The 19,252-nt window shown below is 53.7% G+C and overlaps 2 protein-coding genes across 5 annotated transcripts in view; both read right to left on the bottom strand.

Moving 5' to 3' along the window:
• IFT27 (intraflagellar transport 27) overlaps positions 1–1,605 on the bottom strand; it is a 44,020-nt gene extending 42,415 nt beyond the window's left edge. Inside the window, exon 1 of one of the 3 annotated variants that reach the window (XM_076069879.1) lies at positions 1,209–1,605. In XM_076069879.1, coding sequence (XP_075925994.1) covers positions 1,209–1,242 — 34 coding nt within the window. In that variant the 5' untranslated portion in view covers positions 1,243–1,605. The remainder of the gene's footprint in view (positions 1–1,208) is intronic. The other 2 variants (XM_032961157.2, XM_032961156.2) reach the window with 2 other exon arrangements.
• A 3,913-nt stretch (positions 1,606–5,518) lies between these two features.
• Positions 5,519–19,252, bottom strand: part of LOC116946193 (serine/threonine-protein kinase/endoribonuclease IRE1-like) — a 40,341-nt gene continuing 26,607 nt past the window's right edge. The window contains exons 15-22 of one of the 2 annotated variants that reach the window (XM_032961155.2): positions 18,878–19,067; positions 18,104–18,203; positions 16,211–16,410; positions 15,824–15,971; positions 11,485–11,612; positions 9,389–9,512; positions 7,448–7,515; positions 5,519–6,691 (exon numbers count right to left, since the gene is read on the bottom strand). In XM_032961155.2, the coding sequence (XP_032817046.2) occupies positions 6,488–6,691; positions 7,448–7,515; positions 9,389–9,512; positions 11,485–11,612; positions 15,824–15,971; positions 16,211–16,410; positions 18,104–18,203; positions 18,878–19,067 (1,162 nt within the window). In that variant the 3' untranslated portion in view covers positions 5,519–6,487. Of the gene's footprint in view, positions 6,692–7,447; positions 7,516–9,388; positions 9,513–11,484; positions 11,613–14,110; positions 15,333–15,823; positions 15,972–16,210; positions 16,411–18,103; positions 18,204–18,877; positions 19,068–19,252 lie in introns of those variants that run through there. The other variant, XM_076069878.1, reaches the window with a different exon arrangement.

Below are 19,252 nucleotides of genomic sequence, written 5' to 3' on the forward strand. Positions count from 1 at the left end.
AAATTATTGTATCTAGATTTTCTTGTTTAATGTTTGCTTATTTCGCGCCATCCTAAGTCCTTCCCCGGCTCGTGGTAGCTCCGCCTACGCTCTGACGTTACCATGGTTTCCATGGCAACGTCATGGTAACACGTTACCATGGTTTCCGTGGCAACGTCATGGCAACACGTTACCATGGTTTCCATGGCAACACACACAAACACGCATCTTTCCCGCCCCCCAAGATTTTCCAGCTGTCAATACAGGTTCCGACGCTCCAGAAATATTTATGTGGTTGTTGTTGTTATTTGACTTGCATCCCACTGGGATTTTTGCACACAGCGTTGGTGTACGGTGCTATTTCAGGAATATTTTGATGTTTTTTCCTGTATTTTCTGTTTGCACAGTCACATAATCACTTTAAGATGTTTTCTTGTTCATGTTTTTTGTTTGTTGCGGTTGCACCCGATTCAAGAGCCGAATGGCTCACAGGGCTATACCAAATAAATGAACTATGAACTATTATGCGGCCCGCGCTCGTCATTCTTTCAGTTATCCGGCCCACTGTGAAAAAAGTTTGGTGACCCCTGGTGTAGAGGAAGCTCCATAGAGGCCCCTCGGGAGGGCGTATTTTGGCCTACTCTTCCACGATGGCCAGACGTCTACGAATAAGCCGGAGAACCCCGGTGGGGGGGGTAAAAATTGTTTCAAATGACAGCACGATAGGGATACAATTGCTGGATATATAAAACAATGTATAGAGAGGATACTGTGTCAGTCAGCCCCGGGACATATTGTAGAGTTCAGTTTCAGTTGATTTATTTTGGTATAGCCCTGTGAGCCATTCAGCTCTTGAATCGGGTGCAACCACAACAAAAAAAAAACAAAAACACGAACAAGAAAACATCTTAAAGTGACTATGTGACTGTGCAAACAGAAAATCCATGAAAAAAACAGCAAAATGATGGCCTGATGGCCTTAATCTAAGTTTTCTTGTGGTTGTTGTGATGTGCAGCTGCAATAGATTGAGTTTAGAGTTGCGTCTCTGCGTGAAGTTCAGCGATGCTGATAGCTATTAAGAAGGCCCATTGCCCGAAACGTCGCCACATATGTATTAATATACATATGTTTTAAGAGCACAGCGTTTTTACGACTGTTGTGTTGCGATCGTGCGATTGATTGGTGCCGCAATCGCGGGCCCGACGCTCTCGAACCGCTTCTCGTCTCACCGGCGACCAGGCACTTGGCTCGGAGAACCACCATGTCCGCTCGCCTCCGCCGTCCTCTCTCCTCTTTCCCACGCTCGTAAATCGGCGGCTCGTCAAGAAACGCGATGGAAGATTTAACGCTTCAAAAAAAAATCCGACGCAAACAAATTAACAAATGAACAGCAGCAACGAACGGGAACCACAGGCTCCGCTCTGCTCTACTAGGCCGCACGCCGTCGCGATGGCAACCGCATCGCGATGCCACCTCTAACGATTCCTTTCGCAATTCGATTTATTAAACGTAGTCCTATTGTTTAGAGTTTTAACCGTCTCGTGCTTTGTGCTGCGTCCGCAGTTGTAAGCACCCTTTTGTTATAGTCAATTATTCTTACGGCAACACACCCGTATAATAGGCGGAAGGCTTTAATCTGAGTTTCTCTACGCGCTCGATTCCACGCGTGAATCGTGATCGTGACAATCGTAAGAGAATCGACGCTGTTTTATAAAAAGCATATACCGCATGAGGCGACGTTTCGGGCAATGCCCCTCTTTCAGTGTGATTGACAAATGCGTTGCTGTGTTTGTGCGCCACTGCCTATTGTCAGTGGCGTCACCACATTGATCCTTGTTGTCGTTTAAACTTGTGGAAACGCGTACCCTGTCAATCCAGACGGTTCACCCCGTATGCTTTTACAGGGGAATTGAGTATTCATATCCAAACGGCGTACAGCCGTTTCAATAGGGGCATTTGATTTTGTCTATTTGTTTGTGTTTCTCCCTTATGACGGGACTTTGTAGGATGAACGTTGAGATGTATGAGGGCACGGGGTGACCAATGAGGTCTGAATTGCTCTGTTATAAGATAGGGCACTGGACAAGGCATGGAAACATCGCAAATTTGTACAATTTCTGCCAACCCTTTGATTTTATCTCGAATGTCATCACGCTTTTAGTCAGTTCGTTGAAACTTTTCACGTCCAGACTCCCAGTCACTTGCAACTGAGACAGCCTGTCTCTCGATATCTCACCTCGTGAGACGTAATCATCTTAAATGTCCTCTGCACTGGGCTGCCCTGTCGTGATGATAGGCAACATGCGCTAATTATTAGTGGGCGCAACGGTGGCAATGATGTTAACTACCTCGCCTAGTATACAGGAGGTCGTAGGTTCGACGCCTGCTGTATATTTCAAGTTTTGCATGTTCTCCATGTGGTCGCGTGGATTTTTTACAGGCCCTCCGGGTTTTCCATCGTTTAGAAGCATGAATTTAGAGTTTTTTGTCTGCCATGCATTTCCACTTAATAAGCCACTGCATTGGGCTATCATTGTGGCCAGATCGCTTCTAAAAAAGAGCTATACAGTATAGCTAATTGGGCTTTACCTAGAAGAAAAGTATATTCCTGGACGATTGTACCTGTCATTTATTCTGTCTGTTATTGAGTTTTTCCCACAGTTGCTACAGTATCACGCATCCATTGGCCATTAATACCTTGAAGTATAGAGGATCGTAGAGCTTGGGCAATAATTGGCTGCGGTTCACTGCGTGGCCCCTGCCTTCCTAATGAGTGTTTTACATGTGTAAGGAAACTCTAGAACCTGGGAAAGAAACCCACGCATGCCAAGGGGGAAACACTCAATAGCTGTCAGAATAAATGACAGGTACAATGGCCAAGGACTAGACTATTTTTACTACTTTTTTTTACCAAGTAAGGCCCACTTAGCTATAGAACTCTTTTTCAGAAGCGACCTGGCCACAAATGGTAGCCCAATTAAGTGGATTATCACGCGTAAATGTATAGCAAACACTCTGTGCGACGCGCTACACGTTTAAATGATTACTTAAGCCAAAATTTCACAACAATCCATTAATCGTATTGGTATTTTTTATGTAAGTTCTACAATGTGAGATTTTTTTACCAACTTACATGCAGTACCTGGTACCCAGTAAACATGCAACGTTGCATGCAATGGTATGTGGTTGGCCCAACCAAAGTTTTATCTTAATCGTGCAAGCGGTGTCGCAGTGAAATGAAGAATCCGTTCAGAGCTCTTGCAGAGGATAGTGCAACCCGTATTAGAGAACGGTCAGTGGAAGAAGATATCACAGGTTACCTCGACGGATTTCAAGTCACCTCTGGTTCACACAGGAAGGTGCTGGACTTTCCCATGCATTTGTTTGAAAAAAAACCCTCGTGACATTTAAACTAATATTGTAAATTCTCAGTGCTAAAATTTGGTTTAAGAGAAAAATCTACATTAATGTGTTATGTTTGAGTTGCAGTGATTGGTGACTGGGCTGAGACCACCAACGCACTTCACATTAACATTGCCAGAGTTGAGGAAAACAGACAAACCGATGGTCCAACACTGATGCACGTGAAACTTAAATCCGAGTAAAACAAATACAACCTCCTCTACCCACGACAAAGCTGTCCTGAATAGCCAACATAGACTGTTGGGGCAAGCGCTGTTAGCGAGCAACCATCACACATGACAAATACAACAACAGCCGGCATTCGCCAAGAAGTGACACCACTACCGCCACCACAGTGGGTGTGCCAGGCAGGCTAGGTGCCCTTTGAGGCCAGGTGAAGTGTGGAAGGCTCGCTGGAAGGATGTCACGGGACGCGCCCAGGTGGCATGCGTTAACCGAGATGACTGACAGATGCCACGACCCGTGAGCTCCTCCCTGTACCACACTCACACAGAGAAACGAGAACAGCTTTCTGGCCACGGAAACCCACTAATTGGCCTTGATGGCACGCTAAAAATGTACAGTCGCTATTTTCAACGTGCCCCCGGTGGTCACACGCTGGCAATCGCAGACACGAAAGCGAGCCAGTCCATTTTCGCAAGTGGCTTCTCAATATACACGGGGCCCTAATTAGACGCGACACCGTGTCTCGGTGCCGCTCAGAGCCGCTCAGATATGAAGCCCTCGGGTGTGTGTGTAGAGGGGCTAATGGGCACGCGGGGGTATTTGGACGTTGCCACTGAGGACCCGTAAATTCAATTGGGAACCGCAAAAGATATATATTTTAACGGTGATATAATTTATGATTGCCGAGCCGGAAACATTAGCGGACGCCACGCAAGGGTTAGGAAGAGAATACGCCGTGCATTAAATGAACTAGCGCGAGTCGATCCAACATTTCCCATGAGCCTCTCTGTGTCCGCTCTCCCATGACACTCAGCTCGTCCCATACATCCCTTCTCACTTTGTCATATGTGCCAAATTACCCGCAAATGATTGTATTGCTAAATGAGAAAAATAAACCACACACCAACAGCATTGGCCCCCTACGAGCAGAAAAATTGCCCGTTTGCAGGCCCGGTGCCGTGTACACCTTGTGGGACATGGGGACAGCTGCCACTGGGGCGGGTCCCTTAGTTTGACTGCCGTCGGGCAATGGAATGGCTGAGCCGAGATGTCAGGTGGTGTCAGGTGCTGTGAGGTGCTCGTTGCATTTACGTGGCCTATAAATTCAAAGAATAATACATCCTTATTCTCTATTCCTATGATTCCTGCCATTAGCCTTCGGATATGTTCTGGGTTGCTGTGTCGAATGGACTAGATGGCACACGACTATAGTTTCTGGATGTGGTGTTCCGGGTGGGAAAATATTTTCCCGGGCCGCCGACCTAGATATATCTCCCTGAAATAAAATCATGACTCCCGAGTATCTCACAGACGCGTGCACCACATCTCCCTGGAGGATGACACGAAGACTAAGGCATGTAGCCTACACAGGCTGTTTGGGCAAGTGCCGTTCGTGAGCAACCGTGAAGGCAGGCACGGCGCACACACGAGGGGGTGGTTGTCGTCAGCAACCGTGTCCCAGTAGTGATGCTGACACAACTGCGGAGGCCCAAGTCCAAGATCATCACCGGTGATGTTATCCGCAGCCGGGAATCAAGCACGAGGTACCGCAGTGCGCTGATAACTACACTACCGCTCCCCACGAGGATGATGGAGACAAAATCCCACCGCGTAGCCTGAACAGAATTTGTGGACAAGTGCTGTTAGCGAGCACCTATGAAAGCCGGCACAGTACATGAGGAAGTGGGTTACCAGCACCACGCCCGACCACCTTCGTCTGCCCAGTGGTGATGTTTACACACCGCGCCAGAAACTCATATTGAGGCTGAGCTTACCTAGGGGAGGCCCAGGACCAATTCAGATATTCATTACCAATGTTGGCCGTGAGTGGGAATCAAACTCGGTTCGCAGGATTCATATCGCAGTGCGCTCACCGCTACACCACCGCTCCCCACACAGGGGTGGACAGACACATACACACACAGGGACTCCTTCACAACACACACAGCGGTTGCTCTTTCCTTGAATTTAATTGCACTTGGCTTCTGCAGAGTGTGGCTCTAAATGCTCAGCCACGAGTAAAAACGCATTCAACGAACTGCCATTTGACTGTAAAACGAAACGTCATCCATCACTTTTGTAAACAATTATTTCTCAGAGTTGTTATTTTTTCGTGGAGGGATGTGGCACATTTTTTGTTCCTCACTGCCAAAGTCTCCCACAATAAAAAAAAATGATACATCTTCTCTCGACGTCTTCTTCGCTGGCAAATTCCACGCGTCGGCTTAAAGCTCGGCTAAAACTTTGTGAACCCATGGGTGAACATGAACGTACAGACGAACATGAACGTACGGACGAACATGAACGTACGGGCGAACATGAACTAGGGCAAGCATGAACGTATGGGTGAAAATGAACGGACGGGTGAACATGAACGTACAGACGAACATGAACGTGCAGGCGAACATGAACGTACGGGCGAGCATGAACGTACGGGCGAATATGAACAGACGGGCGAACACAAACTTACGAAGCAAACGGCTACACATGCATTGAAGTGATTTTGCACAGGTGGCTTCAGCAGCTTTCGCCCTCATGACATCTTGATCTCACTATTATTATAAAACTATCTTGATGATAAAAAAACACACATCACTATACAATCTAATCTGTGGTCCTACTTTTTTGTATACTTTTTTTTGCTCCCCCGGCAGCTCAACTGCGGCACCGCCAGCTTTGACGTCACGGTTCCGTGTCGCCCCTGCACCGGGCGCCGTCGCAACTTCTGCGGGCGTCGTCGGCTCCTCCGATCGTTGGCCACGCACGCTCCTCTTTCTCTCTCTCTCCTGCTCCCACTCTCGCTCGCTTCGCGGTCACGCCGGGCGTATATCGGGTCCACATTCCCTCCCCCCCGCGGCGGCGTAGCCGTCGAAGTTCTCCAACTCCTCCTCCTCGGACGTCCCCTCCCGAGCGGGTTGCGTCACGGCGAGGACGCGTCTCTTCCATCCTCCGTGCGGCGCTGGTAGTAGGCGTGGAAGAGCCTCTCTTCTGAGCAGCACCTCATGGCCTTGTAGGTGTGCAGTAGCAGCAGCGGGAAGCGCGACGTGAAGTAGCGGCAGAAGTCGTCCGGCACGGAGCCCAGCGTCTCCTGCACGTCCACCGGCAGCTCCCGGTAGTGGTGCTTCTGCCGATGGCGAGGCGTGCGGCAACGAGGAGCAAGAAGGATTAGGAGAAGGAGGAGGGCGAGGAGAAAGAGGGAAGGAGCAAGCACACGGGAGTGTGGGTCACACGATGTGTCCCCCACCTTAAACCTCCTTTCGTTCCTCCCCTTAAATCCTCATCTCTTCTCAAATGCCCATTCCCTTCCTCTTCTTTCCCCTCGTCCTCTCCACTTCATCCCGTCCATCCCCTACAGCCCTGGCGTCACCCCTCCCACCGCCCCCCAAGTGTCCTCTGTCGCAGTCACTCATTCCTCGGCACCGCCCTTTCCACCAAAATCACTCGTATTTTTATTCCCGCTTTCAAACTACGTGAAGCACCCTGAGCTGAGGCACTCCGTAAATATGAAACAAGATAAGGAGAAGGTTGCGTGCGACACTGGGGGCAGCGAACCGTGACATCTCTTAATGGGGGCTGTGTCGCTTGAATGACGAGTGCTTCCGGCGGTGTCTACTTAGTGGGAGGCCACGGCTTCTCTGCCCCCCGTAGTCAGGGACTTGCTTCCCCCAGGCCGTCCGCAAATACTGTGCAGGCAGCGGTGATGACGCGTCACAAGTCGAGTTTGCTACTGACATTATGATGATTATAACCATGATTGTTATTCTAAGTTAACGATCGTTTTGAAGAGCGAGATTGCATCGGCAAAGCAATGACGCCCCTCTTGTTTGTCGGTGCGTGCTGTCGCATCGATTCGCTGTGATCCGCGGGGATGAAATCCAACCTTGTTTCTCATGGCCCGGAGGAGATCGCGCACCGACGTGCCCTTGTACGTCCTGAACTTTCTCAAATCTGCAGGACACATTTAAATAAAATATGTCACGAGGGCAGCCGTCTGCATCGGCAAGCAAAGCATCTGATCCCGCGTGGAATAGCTTGGCGCGTGCACGTGCGTGCGCGTGTGTGCGCGTGTCTCAGCCTCAAATGAGTACCTGTGTGCGATGTGTAAACATCGCAACTAGGGAGACAAGGTGCACACATTCTAGCGGTTAGCACCGTGGTAATGCCACCACTGCTTGGCAGCGAGTGGAGGTTGATGTGTCGTTCACATATTTTATTCACAAGCTCGATGTAATCTCCGGCGTCAAAACGTCGCACGAGATTGTCAAAATATTGCTTTTCTTCTCAACTCAAGCCGTTTTGCCTAAGAACCCAACATCAACCGTGCACTGCTGTCAGGGTGACAACTCGATTTATTTGGCTGTGTCGGGTGGTGGAGTGGTGCATAGCTGCAAGTGACATCGTGCCCACTTACACACGGTGGAACCCAACAAAAATAAAACCCACTGTGAGCCGCGAATGGAGGTTCCTGTTGTTGCGAGTGAGCGCGAAGGAGCGGTGGCATAGTGGTTCGGGTACCCCAGCAAACACGGAACGTTGGGCCAACGTCGGTCTAACGGTTCCAACCACATTCCAACGTTGGCCTGACGTTGGCATGTTTATCAGGACTGCGGTCTAAACCCAGCAACCTAAGTTCGATTCCCGCCCGTGGCTACTAGCGACACTTGGTGTCTGATCACGTCCTGGGCCACCACCACCCCCCCCCCACCGCCCCTCTCTAAGTAGACGACCCGTCGCTCTTGTCTCTCCGCTCGATCTGATCTCGACTTCGCCTATCGGTGTCACGAGATTGAAGGAATCCGTCCGACACGATCCACTTCCCGCCCGTCGCTGCTCCGGCTCTCCCCGCGCAGGCACGGCGCACACCGCCTCACCGCGCCACTCGCGCTCACTCCAGTACCTCCCTCTCCAAGTTTTGCAAACAGTTTGCCTGCATATCAAATGAAGCAGCGGGGTGGGGGGGGGGCTGAGACTGCAACAGGGGGGATGGGGGGATGGGGTGCGGGGGGGGCCCAGCCCCCCTCTCCCCCCCTCCCTCCCGCCGGACCGGTGTGGGAGCCGGAGAGAGAAGGGCGCATGAGCGAGAACGTGTTTCTGCGTGCGTGTGTGTTTTTCCACACATCCGTGTAACAGCTTCCACTCCCCCCTCCCTCCCAGCTGAGGCAGCTTTGTGATTTCTCTGGAGGAGAGAGGAGGAGGAGGGAGGAGGAGGGAGGAGGCAGGAGGAGAGGGCTGGGAGAACGCGGTGTGTTGATTAGTGGCATGGGCCAAAGTGCAAGGATTCAGTAGTGGGGGGGGGGTTGTCCAATTTCTCCCCCTCCCCCACTCTTCGTAGTCTGGTGCCTGGGCCCCCCTCCCACCCCATTTGGCTCCGGTGCAGTTCCATTGCCTGCACACTCGATAGCTACCCCGCTGACAAGAGACCTATAGGCTCACATAGGAACCAGTGGCCTGGTGTGGTTTGGCATGGGCCCTTGTGTATGTGTGCATTGTGTGGTTACCGGGTGCGGTGGTGCAGCGGTTAGCACGCTGCGCTACGAACCCAACGACCCACGTTCGATTCCCGCTCATGGCCAACACCGGTGACGATTATCATAACCGTTCCTGGGCATCCCCTAGGTCGACCAGACCTCAAACGAGTGAATCGTGCGGTGTGTAAGTGTCGCCGCTCGGGAGAAAAAGGCCGCCCGGCGTGGTGCTGGCCACACACTCCCTCGTGTGCCGTTCCAGCCTTCATAAGTGCTCGCCAACAGCACTTTCCCCAACAGTCTGTTAAGGCTACACGGGGGATCTTTGTCTTTGTGTGTGTGTGTGTGCGTGAGACCGGTCTGCAGCGGCACAGTGATGCGAAGCCTCCAGTCGTCGCGCACCACTCGCGCCCCCCCGTCCTCCAACCGCACCACCACCGCTCCCTCCACCGCCTCCTTCTCTATCCTATCGCTCACGTCCTGGGACACACACACACGCACAAAGACAAAGATTCCCTGTTTAGTCTGTACAGACTGTTGGGGCAAGTGCTGCTAGCGAGCACCTATGAAGGCGGACACATCGCACCAGATTTGAGGCCGAGTCGACCTAGGGGAGAGGCCCAGGACCGGGACCGGTTCAGATAATCGTCACCGGTGAGTGGGAATCAAACTCCAGTTGCCGGGTTCGTAGCGCAGCGCGCTAACCGCTGCACTACCGCTCCCCACACATGCATACACGCGCTCACTGACACACATGCTCACGAGGCCATGCGCGGCATGGGGGATTGGGGCCCCGCACAAGCGGAGTGAGCTGCGAGGAGGGGGTCGAGGTGAGGGTGGGGGATTGAGAGGGAGCACATGAACTAAATTATTCAGCGGGGATAGCATCGCCGAGTTGCAGGTCTCTCTGTCTGGAGGAACCTGTGCTGCAATGTTTGGCCAATCTCCATTAATAACTGTTAGGTTTAGGGGAGAAACGCATCACATAGAGAGAAGAAAAACAAACAAACAAACCGCCCATTACACATTCAAGGGGGTCAAAGCTATGCACAGATAGATTCAATAATCCGTTGTCGCCTTGTGGGCAATTCGCGGCCTTGTTGTGGACAGAACGGGGCGACGATGCCTACACCGGTGGGGTTAACGAAAGGCAGTGGGGGTGGTGGGGGGGGGGCGGTGAGGGAGCGAGAAGATTTGGCGGCGCCGGCACGGAAGACAGCGCGCCGATTTAACGTGTGGCTCGCGCAAGAGCGGCTCACCTTCAACGCCGGCCAGAGCTAGGGGGATGGGGCACCCGTAACCCGATACAAACCACAAGCTCCCTACCGGCGCCCGCCCGCCCGTCCGCTAGCGCCGCGTCGCCCCGGTGCCGGGCGAGGACACGGCGCCAAGGGCACGGCAAATGTCAAAACGACGGGGCCAGCGTGCGTTTCACTTGCCAATTGGATTAAAACAGAAACACATGGCGGAGGGGGGCATTTTCTGTGGAGGTGGCGTTCGTGAAATGCTACTGGGTGATGAATGATTTTAATAACGGGGGGATCCAACGAGCGAGATTGGGATGGAGGTGGTGGGGGTGGGGGCGGTCGAGGGGGGCGGTTGAGGGGGGCGGCGATGCTATCGGCCACTCGAATCACCCCAGGGACGTGCCGTTAACGAGCCTCGGGGACTGAGCGTAAAAGTCATGTGACCGCGGGAGCGATTAACGAACATGTGCGTGCACGCGCGAAAGAGCGTGGCAGCCCAACGACCGTTGGGAATTAAAACTCAACGCAGTCGTCAATAGCACGGCCATACAATTAAATGCGCAACTGGTGACATACCATGTCACTCTGTGGAGAAAAAGAAAAAAGAGAGATATCTTTCTCTCTCTCTCTGCTAGAAGGGCCATCGCTGAAAAAGGGCCATCGCCAGAAACGTCGCCATATTTTACATATAAATATACCTTTTTTTAGTTCAAGGCAGCCCTATTGACGGACGCGTTGAGGTTTGGTTCTCAATCGCTGTTCGGCTGCCGCGCCCCCTCGCGTCTCTGTGGCCGGCGGGCCTCTGCACCGCCTGCCAACGCGGCGTCAACGCTTCGTGGGGAGCAGCGCGATCGGTCAACCCCCCCGCCGGGCCCGTCAGGTTCAGGCACGTGACTTCACCGCGAATCACTCGCGGTGCAACCGAGACGGGGCCGGCGGCAGCCCCTTAACCTGCGCCAACGTCCCAGCGGGAGGCCGCTGGGATCTTTCGCCGGTTGCCTTTGACCTTGAACGTTGTCGCTCGGGAGGGGTGGGGGGGGGGGGACAACTCTCAAAGAGCGTGCTCGATAGAACTGGCGGCAAGGTTGCCGAGTGGGACACGCCGTGGGCATGAGCCAATGGGAAAGGTGGGGGGGGCAGGGGGAAGACGGGGTGGGGGGCGGGTCGTCTAGTTGGGTTGGGTCTTGGGGGGAAGGAGACAGCACCTGGAAGAACTGCAGCTGCTTCTCGAGGCTCCAGAAGAACGGGTGGGCGAGGACGGTGGCCGCTGACGGTCGCTTGCGCGGCTCCCGGGAGATCATTGCCTCGATGAGGTCCCGCGCCACCACGGTGTCTGTGGCTCCGCACGCACGCAGGCACACGCATGCACACACGCGCGAGCGCATACACACATGCATATACACACATACATACATACACACACGTACACACACCAGTGTTAATTTAGTAAGCATTGTTTAGTCACAGTCTTAGCCTAGTCGACGACACTCGCACACACATCAACCCACCCACCCACTCACTAGCTCAGGCACCCAAACAACATCATCTTTAACAGACTTTGGGAATGAGGAGAGGCCCCACGATCGGTTCAAATATTCTCCACTCTTATTGGTCGCGAGTGGGGTCACCGGGTTAGTGGCGCGTGCGCTCAACACTGCACCAGTCGAGTCGTCAGTGTGTGGATTTCACATCGTCATTCTCTTAGTCCCATCACACAGTCTCCGTTATTAAACGTTAGTGTGAGGGGCACGCTGTAGTTTCCTCCCCGATATTACCTGCTCAGTCAATCAGCGAACTCAGTAAATCCTCCGACAAACACGCATACAGCCAATTACCACGTTGTTTGGGTTTTCCTCAGCGCGCTGCGGTCCCTAATAACGTCACTAAATCATCTCAGCCTGCCTCGTCACTCCAACTCCTTCATTAGCCGGGCGGTGCTCGCTACGCAAGTGAACATGGCCCATGATCCAGCACTGTGGAGGCAGCAGCGAGGGTTGGTGGATGACTCCCCCCTCCCGTGGGCATCGAGAAGGAGCCCGCGTCCTGACCCGCCAGGGGAAGGCGGTATGGCGAAAATGTGGACTAATATCGATTGTCCCTTCTGTGTGGGACTAATATCGATTGTCCCTTCTGTGTGAGAGGGACTAATATCGATTGTCCCTTCTGTGTGGGACTAATATCGATTGTCCCTTCTATGTGGGACTAATATCGATTGTCCCTTCTGTGTGGGACTAATATCGATTGTCCCTTTGGTGTGGGAGGGACTAATATCGATTTTCCCTTCTGTGTGGGAGGGACTAATATCGATTTTCCCTTCTGTGTGGGAGGGACTAATATCGATTGTCTCTTCTGTGTGGGAGGGACTAATATCGATTGTCCCTTCTGTGTGAGAGGGACTAATATTGATTGTCCCTTCTGTGTGAGAGGGACTAATATCGATTGTCCCTTCTGTGTAGGGGGGACTAATATCGATTGTCCCTTCTGTGTGAGTGGGACTAATATTGATTGTCCCCTCTGTGTGGGAGGGACTAATATCGATTGTCCCTTCTATGTGGGAGGGACTAATATCGACTGTCCCGTCTGTGTGAGAGGGACTAATATCGATTGTCCCGTCTGTGTGCGAGGGACTAATATTGATTGTCCCTTCTGTGTGAGAGGGACTAATATCGATTGTCCCTTCTGTGTAGGGGGGACTAATATCGATTGTCCCTTCTGTGTGAGTGGGACTAATATTGATTGTCCCCTCTGTGTGGGAGGGACTAATATCGATTGTCCCGTCTGTGTGAGAGGGACTAATATCGATTGTCCCGTCTGTGTGCGAGGGACTAATATCGATTGTCCCTTCTGTGTGGGAGGGGCTAATATCGATTGTCCCTTCTGTGTGGGAGGGGCTAATATCGATTGTCCCGTCTGTGTGAGAGGGACTAATATCGATTGTCCCTTCTGTGTGGGAGGGGCTAATATTGATTGTCCCTTCTGTGTGGGAGAGACTAATATCGATTGGCCCTTCTGTGTGGGAGGGGCTAATATCGATTGTCCCTTCTGTGTGGGAGGGGCTAATATCGATTGTCCCTTCTGTGTGGGAGAGACTAATATCGATTGGCCCTTCTGTGTGGGAGGGGCTAATATCGATTGTCCCTTCTGTGTGGGAGGGGCTAATATCGATTGTCCCGTCTGTGTGAGAGGGACTAATATCGATTGTCCCTTCTGTGTGGGAGGGGCTAATATTGATTGTCCCTTCTGTGTGGGAGAGACTAATATCGATTGTCCCTTCTGTGTGGGAGGGGCTAATATCGATTGTCCCTTCTGTGTGGGAGGGGCTAATATCGATTGTTCCTTCTGTGTGGGAGGGGCTAATATCGATTGTCCCTTCTGTGTGGGAGGGAGTGTCGCCCCTCTCACGCGCCCATCGGTTGCCTCCGGGTGCTCCGTTTTTTACCCACCAAATGCATGATCGCTCATTGGCTGAAAACACCTTCGTATATAGAGGACCGCAGAGCTTGGGCAGTTGCTTGCGGCGGCACACCGCACTGGCTGCTGCTGCCTTCCCGCTTTGTCTGGGATTCCTCGCCCCCTCTCCGAGCCGTCCTCCCTCCACCCCCTTCGAGAGCGAGCGGTGCGTTACGAGTTTATCATTACTGTATTGTCGGGAACACTTTGTCGTCGAATGCTTTTGCCATGGAATCCTGTTACAAAAGTAACACCGCACCACGCGCACGCCGGGGGGGGGGGGGGGAGGGATGTTGGCACATCGCTCATCTGTACGTACGTTTGTTGAACTTCTTTCGCACCGTACGTAGTCAGTCAACCGTGCTAATCGGAGGTGCTCGGCGGCGACGCGCGATTAATCGATGCGACGAGGGCGGGGAGGGAGGGTGGGGGCGGGGGCGGGTGGGCGGAGGGCGGCGGCCCTCGTGGCAAACGATGACGACGAAAGATGGAAGTGCCACCTCCACGCGTCGCGGGGCCGCGGCATCTGGGGACGGCGCCTTTTGAACGACGCTCTGGATTCTGAGCGGCCTGCGTCGAGTGGCGGCGGTTCTCGCGGGAACTGTTTCCCTCCCCTCCCCCGCCCCCCGCCCACCACCACCACCCCCCCCCCCACTCCCGCTCCGGCTTCCCCCACCTCCTCCTGCGGCATTTTGCGCCCTGTCGCCGCACGCGGAGAGGGGAAGGCAATTTATTCGTCCCCAATTTCTGATCGCAGATTTAACGCACTCCTCCGACACTCATTTATAGCCAACAATAAGCTGAAAATTGGATGCCCTACTTTTGCGGAAAATCCTCGCAAAAAATGACAATTTTTTCGAGATGCAATTTGCCGAATGGACGATTGTCCCGAACGGGCCACTAGAATACAGAGCAGACAGAGGGGCCCCTGCGACCCCACCACCCCGCAACCGTGCGCTACCGCCGCTGAAGCCGGTGCCCCGAGTGAGCACCGCCGACGTGCAAATTCACGCGCGGCGGTGGCGATCGTATCGCTCAGTCGCTCGCTACCAATTGCTATTGAGCCAAGTTACGGGGCGCGTCCCAGAGAGGACGTCCGCCGGGGGAGATGGAGCGATGAAATCGGCTCATACGTGTCTGAGGGTGAACACGCAAATGCCCAGAGGCACCACCGCTCACGATGGATACCAACAGAACCCCACCAACCAACATTCACTCGCTCCGTGTTTGAGGTAGACGCCCACAGGGTGGACACGCACGCATACACAGGGTCCACCCCTTGCCCACGGGTGGACACCAACAGGCCACGCCGCTCACCCGCTCGACGTTGCTGAAGGACACGCGGAGAGGCACTCGCCGCCCGCTCGCTCGCCCCGCGTTATGCGTGGACACACTCGCAGAGGTCCACGTGGGTCACCGTTCGACTCGACCGGCACTGCGCACGGCAGCGGCAATCAGCGCCGCCTACTGCCAGGTTCATGCCCCGTTTGCGGGCCTGGCGCTGAGCCACTTTGCGTCGGGCAGGGGCAGTCGTCACTGGGCGTGCTCCTTCCAAATGTTTGAGATGAGATCAAACCTGTTCATCCGTGGTGGCACGCCACCGCTGGACGCGGAGGAGAGCCGAGGAATGGGAATAGCAAAAGGAACGGGAGAGGGAAGGGAGAAGAGAGGGGATGCCGGGTCAGAAGTTCCCAAGACGGACAAAGAGAGCATGGCTCAAAGGTGAGCAGCGTGAAGAAAGGAGCGCTGGGCAGGAAGGGGACGAGGGGGAAAAGGAACAATCGGGCCAAGATATCGGGTGGTGGAGAGGGCGATAAGAAGGGAAGGAAGAGAGGGGGAAGAGTGAAGGCAGGAGGCAGCGTCTGCTTTCACAGAGGGCGGCGGCGGGGGGAGGAGTTCAGATCGGGGTGCGCATTCAACGGGCCGAGTGCTTCTCCGTTCAAGGAGCTGTCAGAGCCCAGAGCGCAGCGGGAGCTCGTGCCCACCTCGCGGCAGCGCCCCGTTGAGCCCCCCCGGTCCGGCTCGGGAGACGTAAAAGCGCCCTGAGATGCCCTGCCATGCAGAGCAGGGCGTCGGCTCCATCGTCCCGCTCACCGTGCGTGTCGCTGCCCAGCTGCGCGGTGCTGTGCGCGCCCTGCAGGATGTTGGACTGGCGGCGCAGGGCGTCGCCGAAGGGGTGGCCCCCGCCCGTCACCACGTAGTGGACCACGCATCCCGCCGAGAAGATGTCCACCGCACTCGTCTGCGGGTGGGGAGAGGGGGAGAGGTGGCGTTGGCACGGCCCGCCCGAACGCGGTGTGGGAGTGAGGTCCAGGGTGAGGAGTGGTGTGGGGGGGGGGGGGTCAGGAGCAGAGTGTAGGTTTATGCTTCAGATTGTGGGGTGTAGAGTGGAGAGTGTGTCAGGTGGTACCATCACCACTGCCGCCACCTCTATGGCTAATCACCGCAATCGGTACCACCGGCGCCACCCACACCACCCACCGGGTTCTCGGTGCTATCCTCGCGCAGCATCTCGGGCGCGATCCACCCCTCCGTGCCGGCGGTGCCCGAGCGCCGGCTGAAGCTCTGCCGCCCGGCGCTGAGCTTCTTGCAGAGGCCGAAGTCGGAGATGAGCGCCCGCACGCGGCCCAGCGCGCTCGGCATCGAGATGAGGATGTTGTGCGGCTTCAGGTCGCGGTGGACTGCCCTCCGGCGGGATCGCGGGCACGGCGGGTTGGGGGGTTAGCGGGCGAACGCGACGAACGGATCGGACCGGACGGAGACAGCGGGCCTCCCGGGTAGAGTTTTAATCCGTTTTGTTTCGCGTGCAAAAAGATTGAACCGCGTGTTTTTGTTTTTTGTGTTTGACCAAACTGGGCCCGGAGAGTGACCAGCGTAGAGGGAAGTTAGAAAGAAGGGTGCACGCAGAAGGAGACCTGATGGTGCGGCAGGCAGTGATGGGAAGGAAACTGGCACTGTTTGGACACACGTGTGTAAAGATGGACAAGAACAGGAACATGAAAAGTGTTTTGTTTGGAATTGTTCGACCATACTTCATCACCACGCTGCTTCACCGGGGTCATATTTGTTAATTTATTAATCAGTCTTATATACCCATAACAGCCTCACCGAGTCTCACGACTTCTTTGCAGGAGGTCCTGCCAAGTTTTCACAGTAAGGGGGCGATGTTGCTGATGCTGCTTTTTTTGCTGCAGGAAACTGAATGCAATTAATAAATTGATTTATTTTGATTTAAAGCTTTCGTGACTGCAGGGATTCATATTCTTGGTTCTTTCGGTAAAGTCACGTAGAAGGGAAACAATAAAATAATAAAAATATATTTTTTATTATTTTATTGTTTCCCTTATAAGAATAAAAGTTGATTTATGTTCATACGCTGTTTGCAATTGCTTCTGCAATGCAGTCAGTTTTGCTCTGACTTCTATTTCATTGCCTACATCGTCGCCCATTATGCGTACGTTTTTCCGTTCAAGGACAAAGTGTTGTTAACGAGCGTGTTTTTTTGTTGTTATTATTGCACTGTAACATTTTTTTTTTGATCCTGGGTAGTAAGTGTTATTTCCTAATTGCTTATGCCTCAAAAGTACAGAAAATGGATATTATTCCCCACAAACTTTGCTTTTGTCATCAGGACAATGATATTTAGAAGTTCACCTATTTTCCAGAACATTCCAGATAGATTCAGTTCTGAGAAAACTTGGAGTAGCCTGTAGAACATGCTAGAACTTTCCAGTAATATAAATAGTAGTATAAATACAGGGGAATTAAGCCCACCAGTGCAGTAATAGGTTTTTACCCTTTTAGCTGGCACAAAAAACTGACACCTCTGTGCCAGCTAAAAGGGTAAAAACCTATTACTATATCTTGTTACTGGCATAGGAGGTCTCATAATGTAAAGGCCCACCAGTGCAGTTTAGTTCCAGCTGCCTAAGTGGATACATGTCTGCATTTTTCTGAGATGGCATCAAAAAGGCTGCAAGCATCTGGCAGACGCATTTTTCTGTCTCCGGCCAATTTATCAAGACAAGAGTGAAAAAGTACCCTGTGGAAGCATCTGCTAAGATGTGCTTATTTGTGCTTCTGCAGCGCTGCCAACGCAGCAGCAGGACCAAATAACTTTGATTTCCAAATTTTGGGGTTGGGGTTTTTTTTTAGCTCCGATTTTGATTTGCTTAGTCGCTGCACTTTTCTTCGTATCGTTGTGCTCTTTTTCATTTCGGTTCTTAGCGCAGCGCGCTAACCGCCACCCGCAACACACGCGCGCACGCCCACACGGTTCGTGAACGCGGTTCTCTTTGCCTTTTCAAAAGCCACACGATGGAAGGGGAGGAAGGGGTGGGCGAGCGCCGGGAGCAGGGGGGTGCGGCCGCTCACCGATGTTCAGCGAGTGCAGGTGAGCGAGTCCGCACATCGTCTGGTACAGCAGCGTCAGCGGCTCCAGCCCCCGCCGATCAAAACGCTCCCCCTCCACGTACTATGGGGGGCAGAAACAAAGGAGCGGCGCGATGGAACGGTGAGCAGCACGGGATCCGGAACGAGCGAGGGACTCCGGGATAACATTTACGAGGGCAGTGATGCGCTGTCACTCGTCACTAGGAGCGGCGATGGCCGACGGCGGAGGCTGGCGACGGAGTGGCAGCCGAAGGAGGGAAGGCATCCCCGAGGGGGAGGTGGGGGAGGTCGATGGAAATGTCGCGGAAGCGGGCAGTTGCACGCACGCACACTGACACACTCACACAATCAAGCACAGTAAAAAGACAAAGATCCCCCGTATAGCCTTAACAGAGCGTTGGGGCAAGTGCTGTTAGCGAGCACCTATGAGGGGGTGGGTGGCCAGCACCGAGGTGAGGCCCAATACCTGTTCAGATAATCGTCACTGGCTGTTGGCCGTGAGCGGGAATCGAACCAGGGTCGCCGGGTTCATAGCGCAGCGCGCTAATCGTGACACTACTGCTGCCCACACACACGCACACACATGCGTACACACTCTTTGTAATCACGTGCAACCTAGCGGCGTGCTGGCGCACAGCTCGATGGCGACGTAGCGGAACTGGCGGGTCGGACACGCGCACTCGCACGCACAACTACGCACGAACACACACGCACACACACACGCACGCACTCTCCCACACACACACACGCGCGCACCTGGTGAAGCGTGCTGGCGCACAGCTCGATGGCGATGTAGTGGAACTGGCGGTCGCGCTCGGTGCAGAAGTAGCGCACGACGTGAGCGTGCGCGTCCGACTCGCGCAGGAGCTGCACCTCGCGCTCCGCGAACGCCACGCAGTCCGAGAGCACGCGCTTCACCGCCACGGCGCGCCCGTCAAAGTGACCCCTGCGCTCGCAAAGACAAAGGATCCCCCCCCCCCCATGCCCCCGTATAGCCTCAATAGACTGTTGGGGCAAGCGCTGTTCGCGAGGATGCGCCTATGAAGGCCGGCAAGACACATGGAAGGGGTGGGTGGCCAGGCACCACGCCCTGGCCGCCTTTGTCTCCCTAGTGACGATGTTTGCAGACCC

This window comes from Petromyzon marinus, chromosome 26, assembly GCF_048934315.1.
Source record: "Petromyzon marinus isolate PM22_M1 ecotype Great Lakes invasive population chromosome 26, UKy_Petmar_22M1.pri1.0, whole genome shotgun sequence".
Lineage (NCBI taxonomy): Eukaryota > Metazoa > Chordata > Hyperoartia > Petromyzontiformes > Petromyzontidae > Petromyzon > Petromyzon marinus.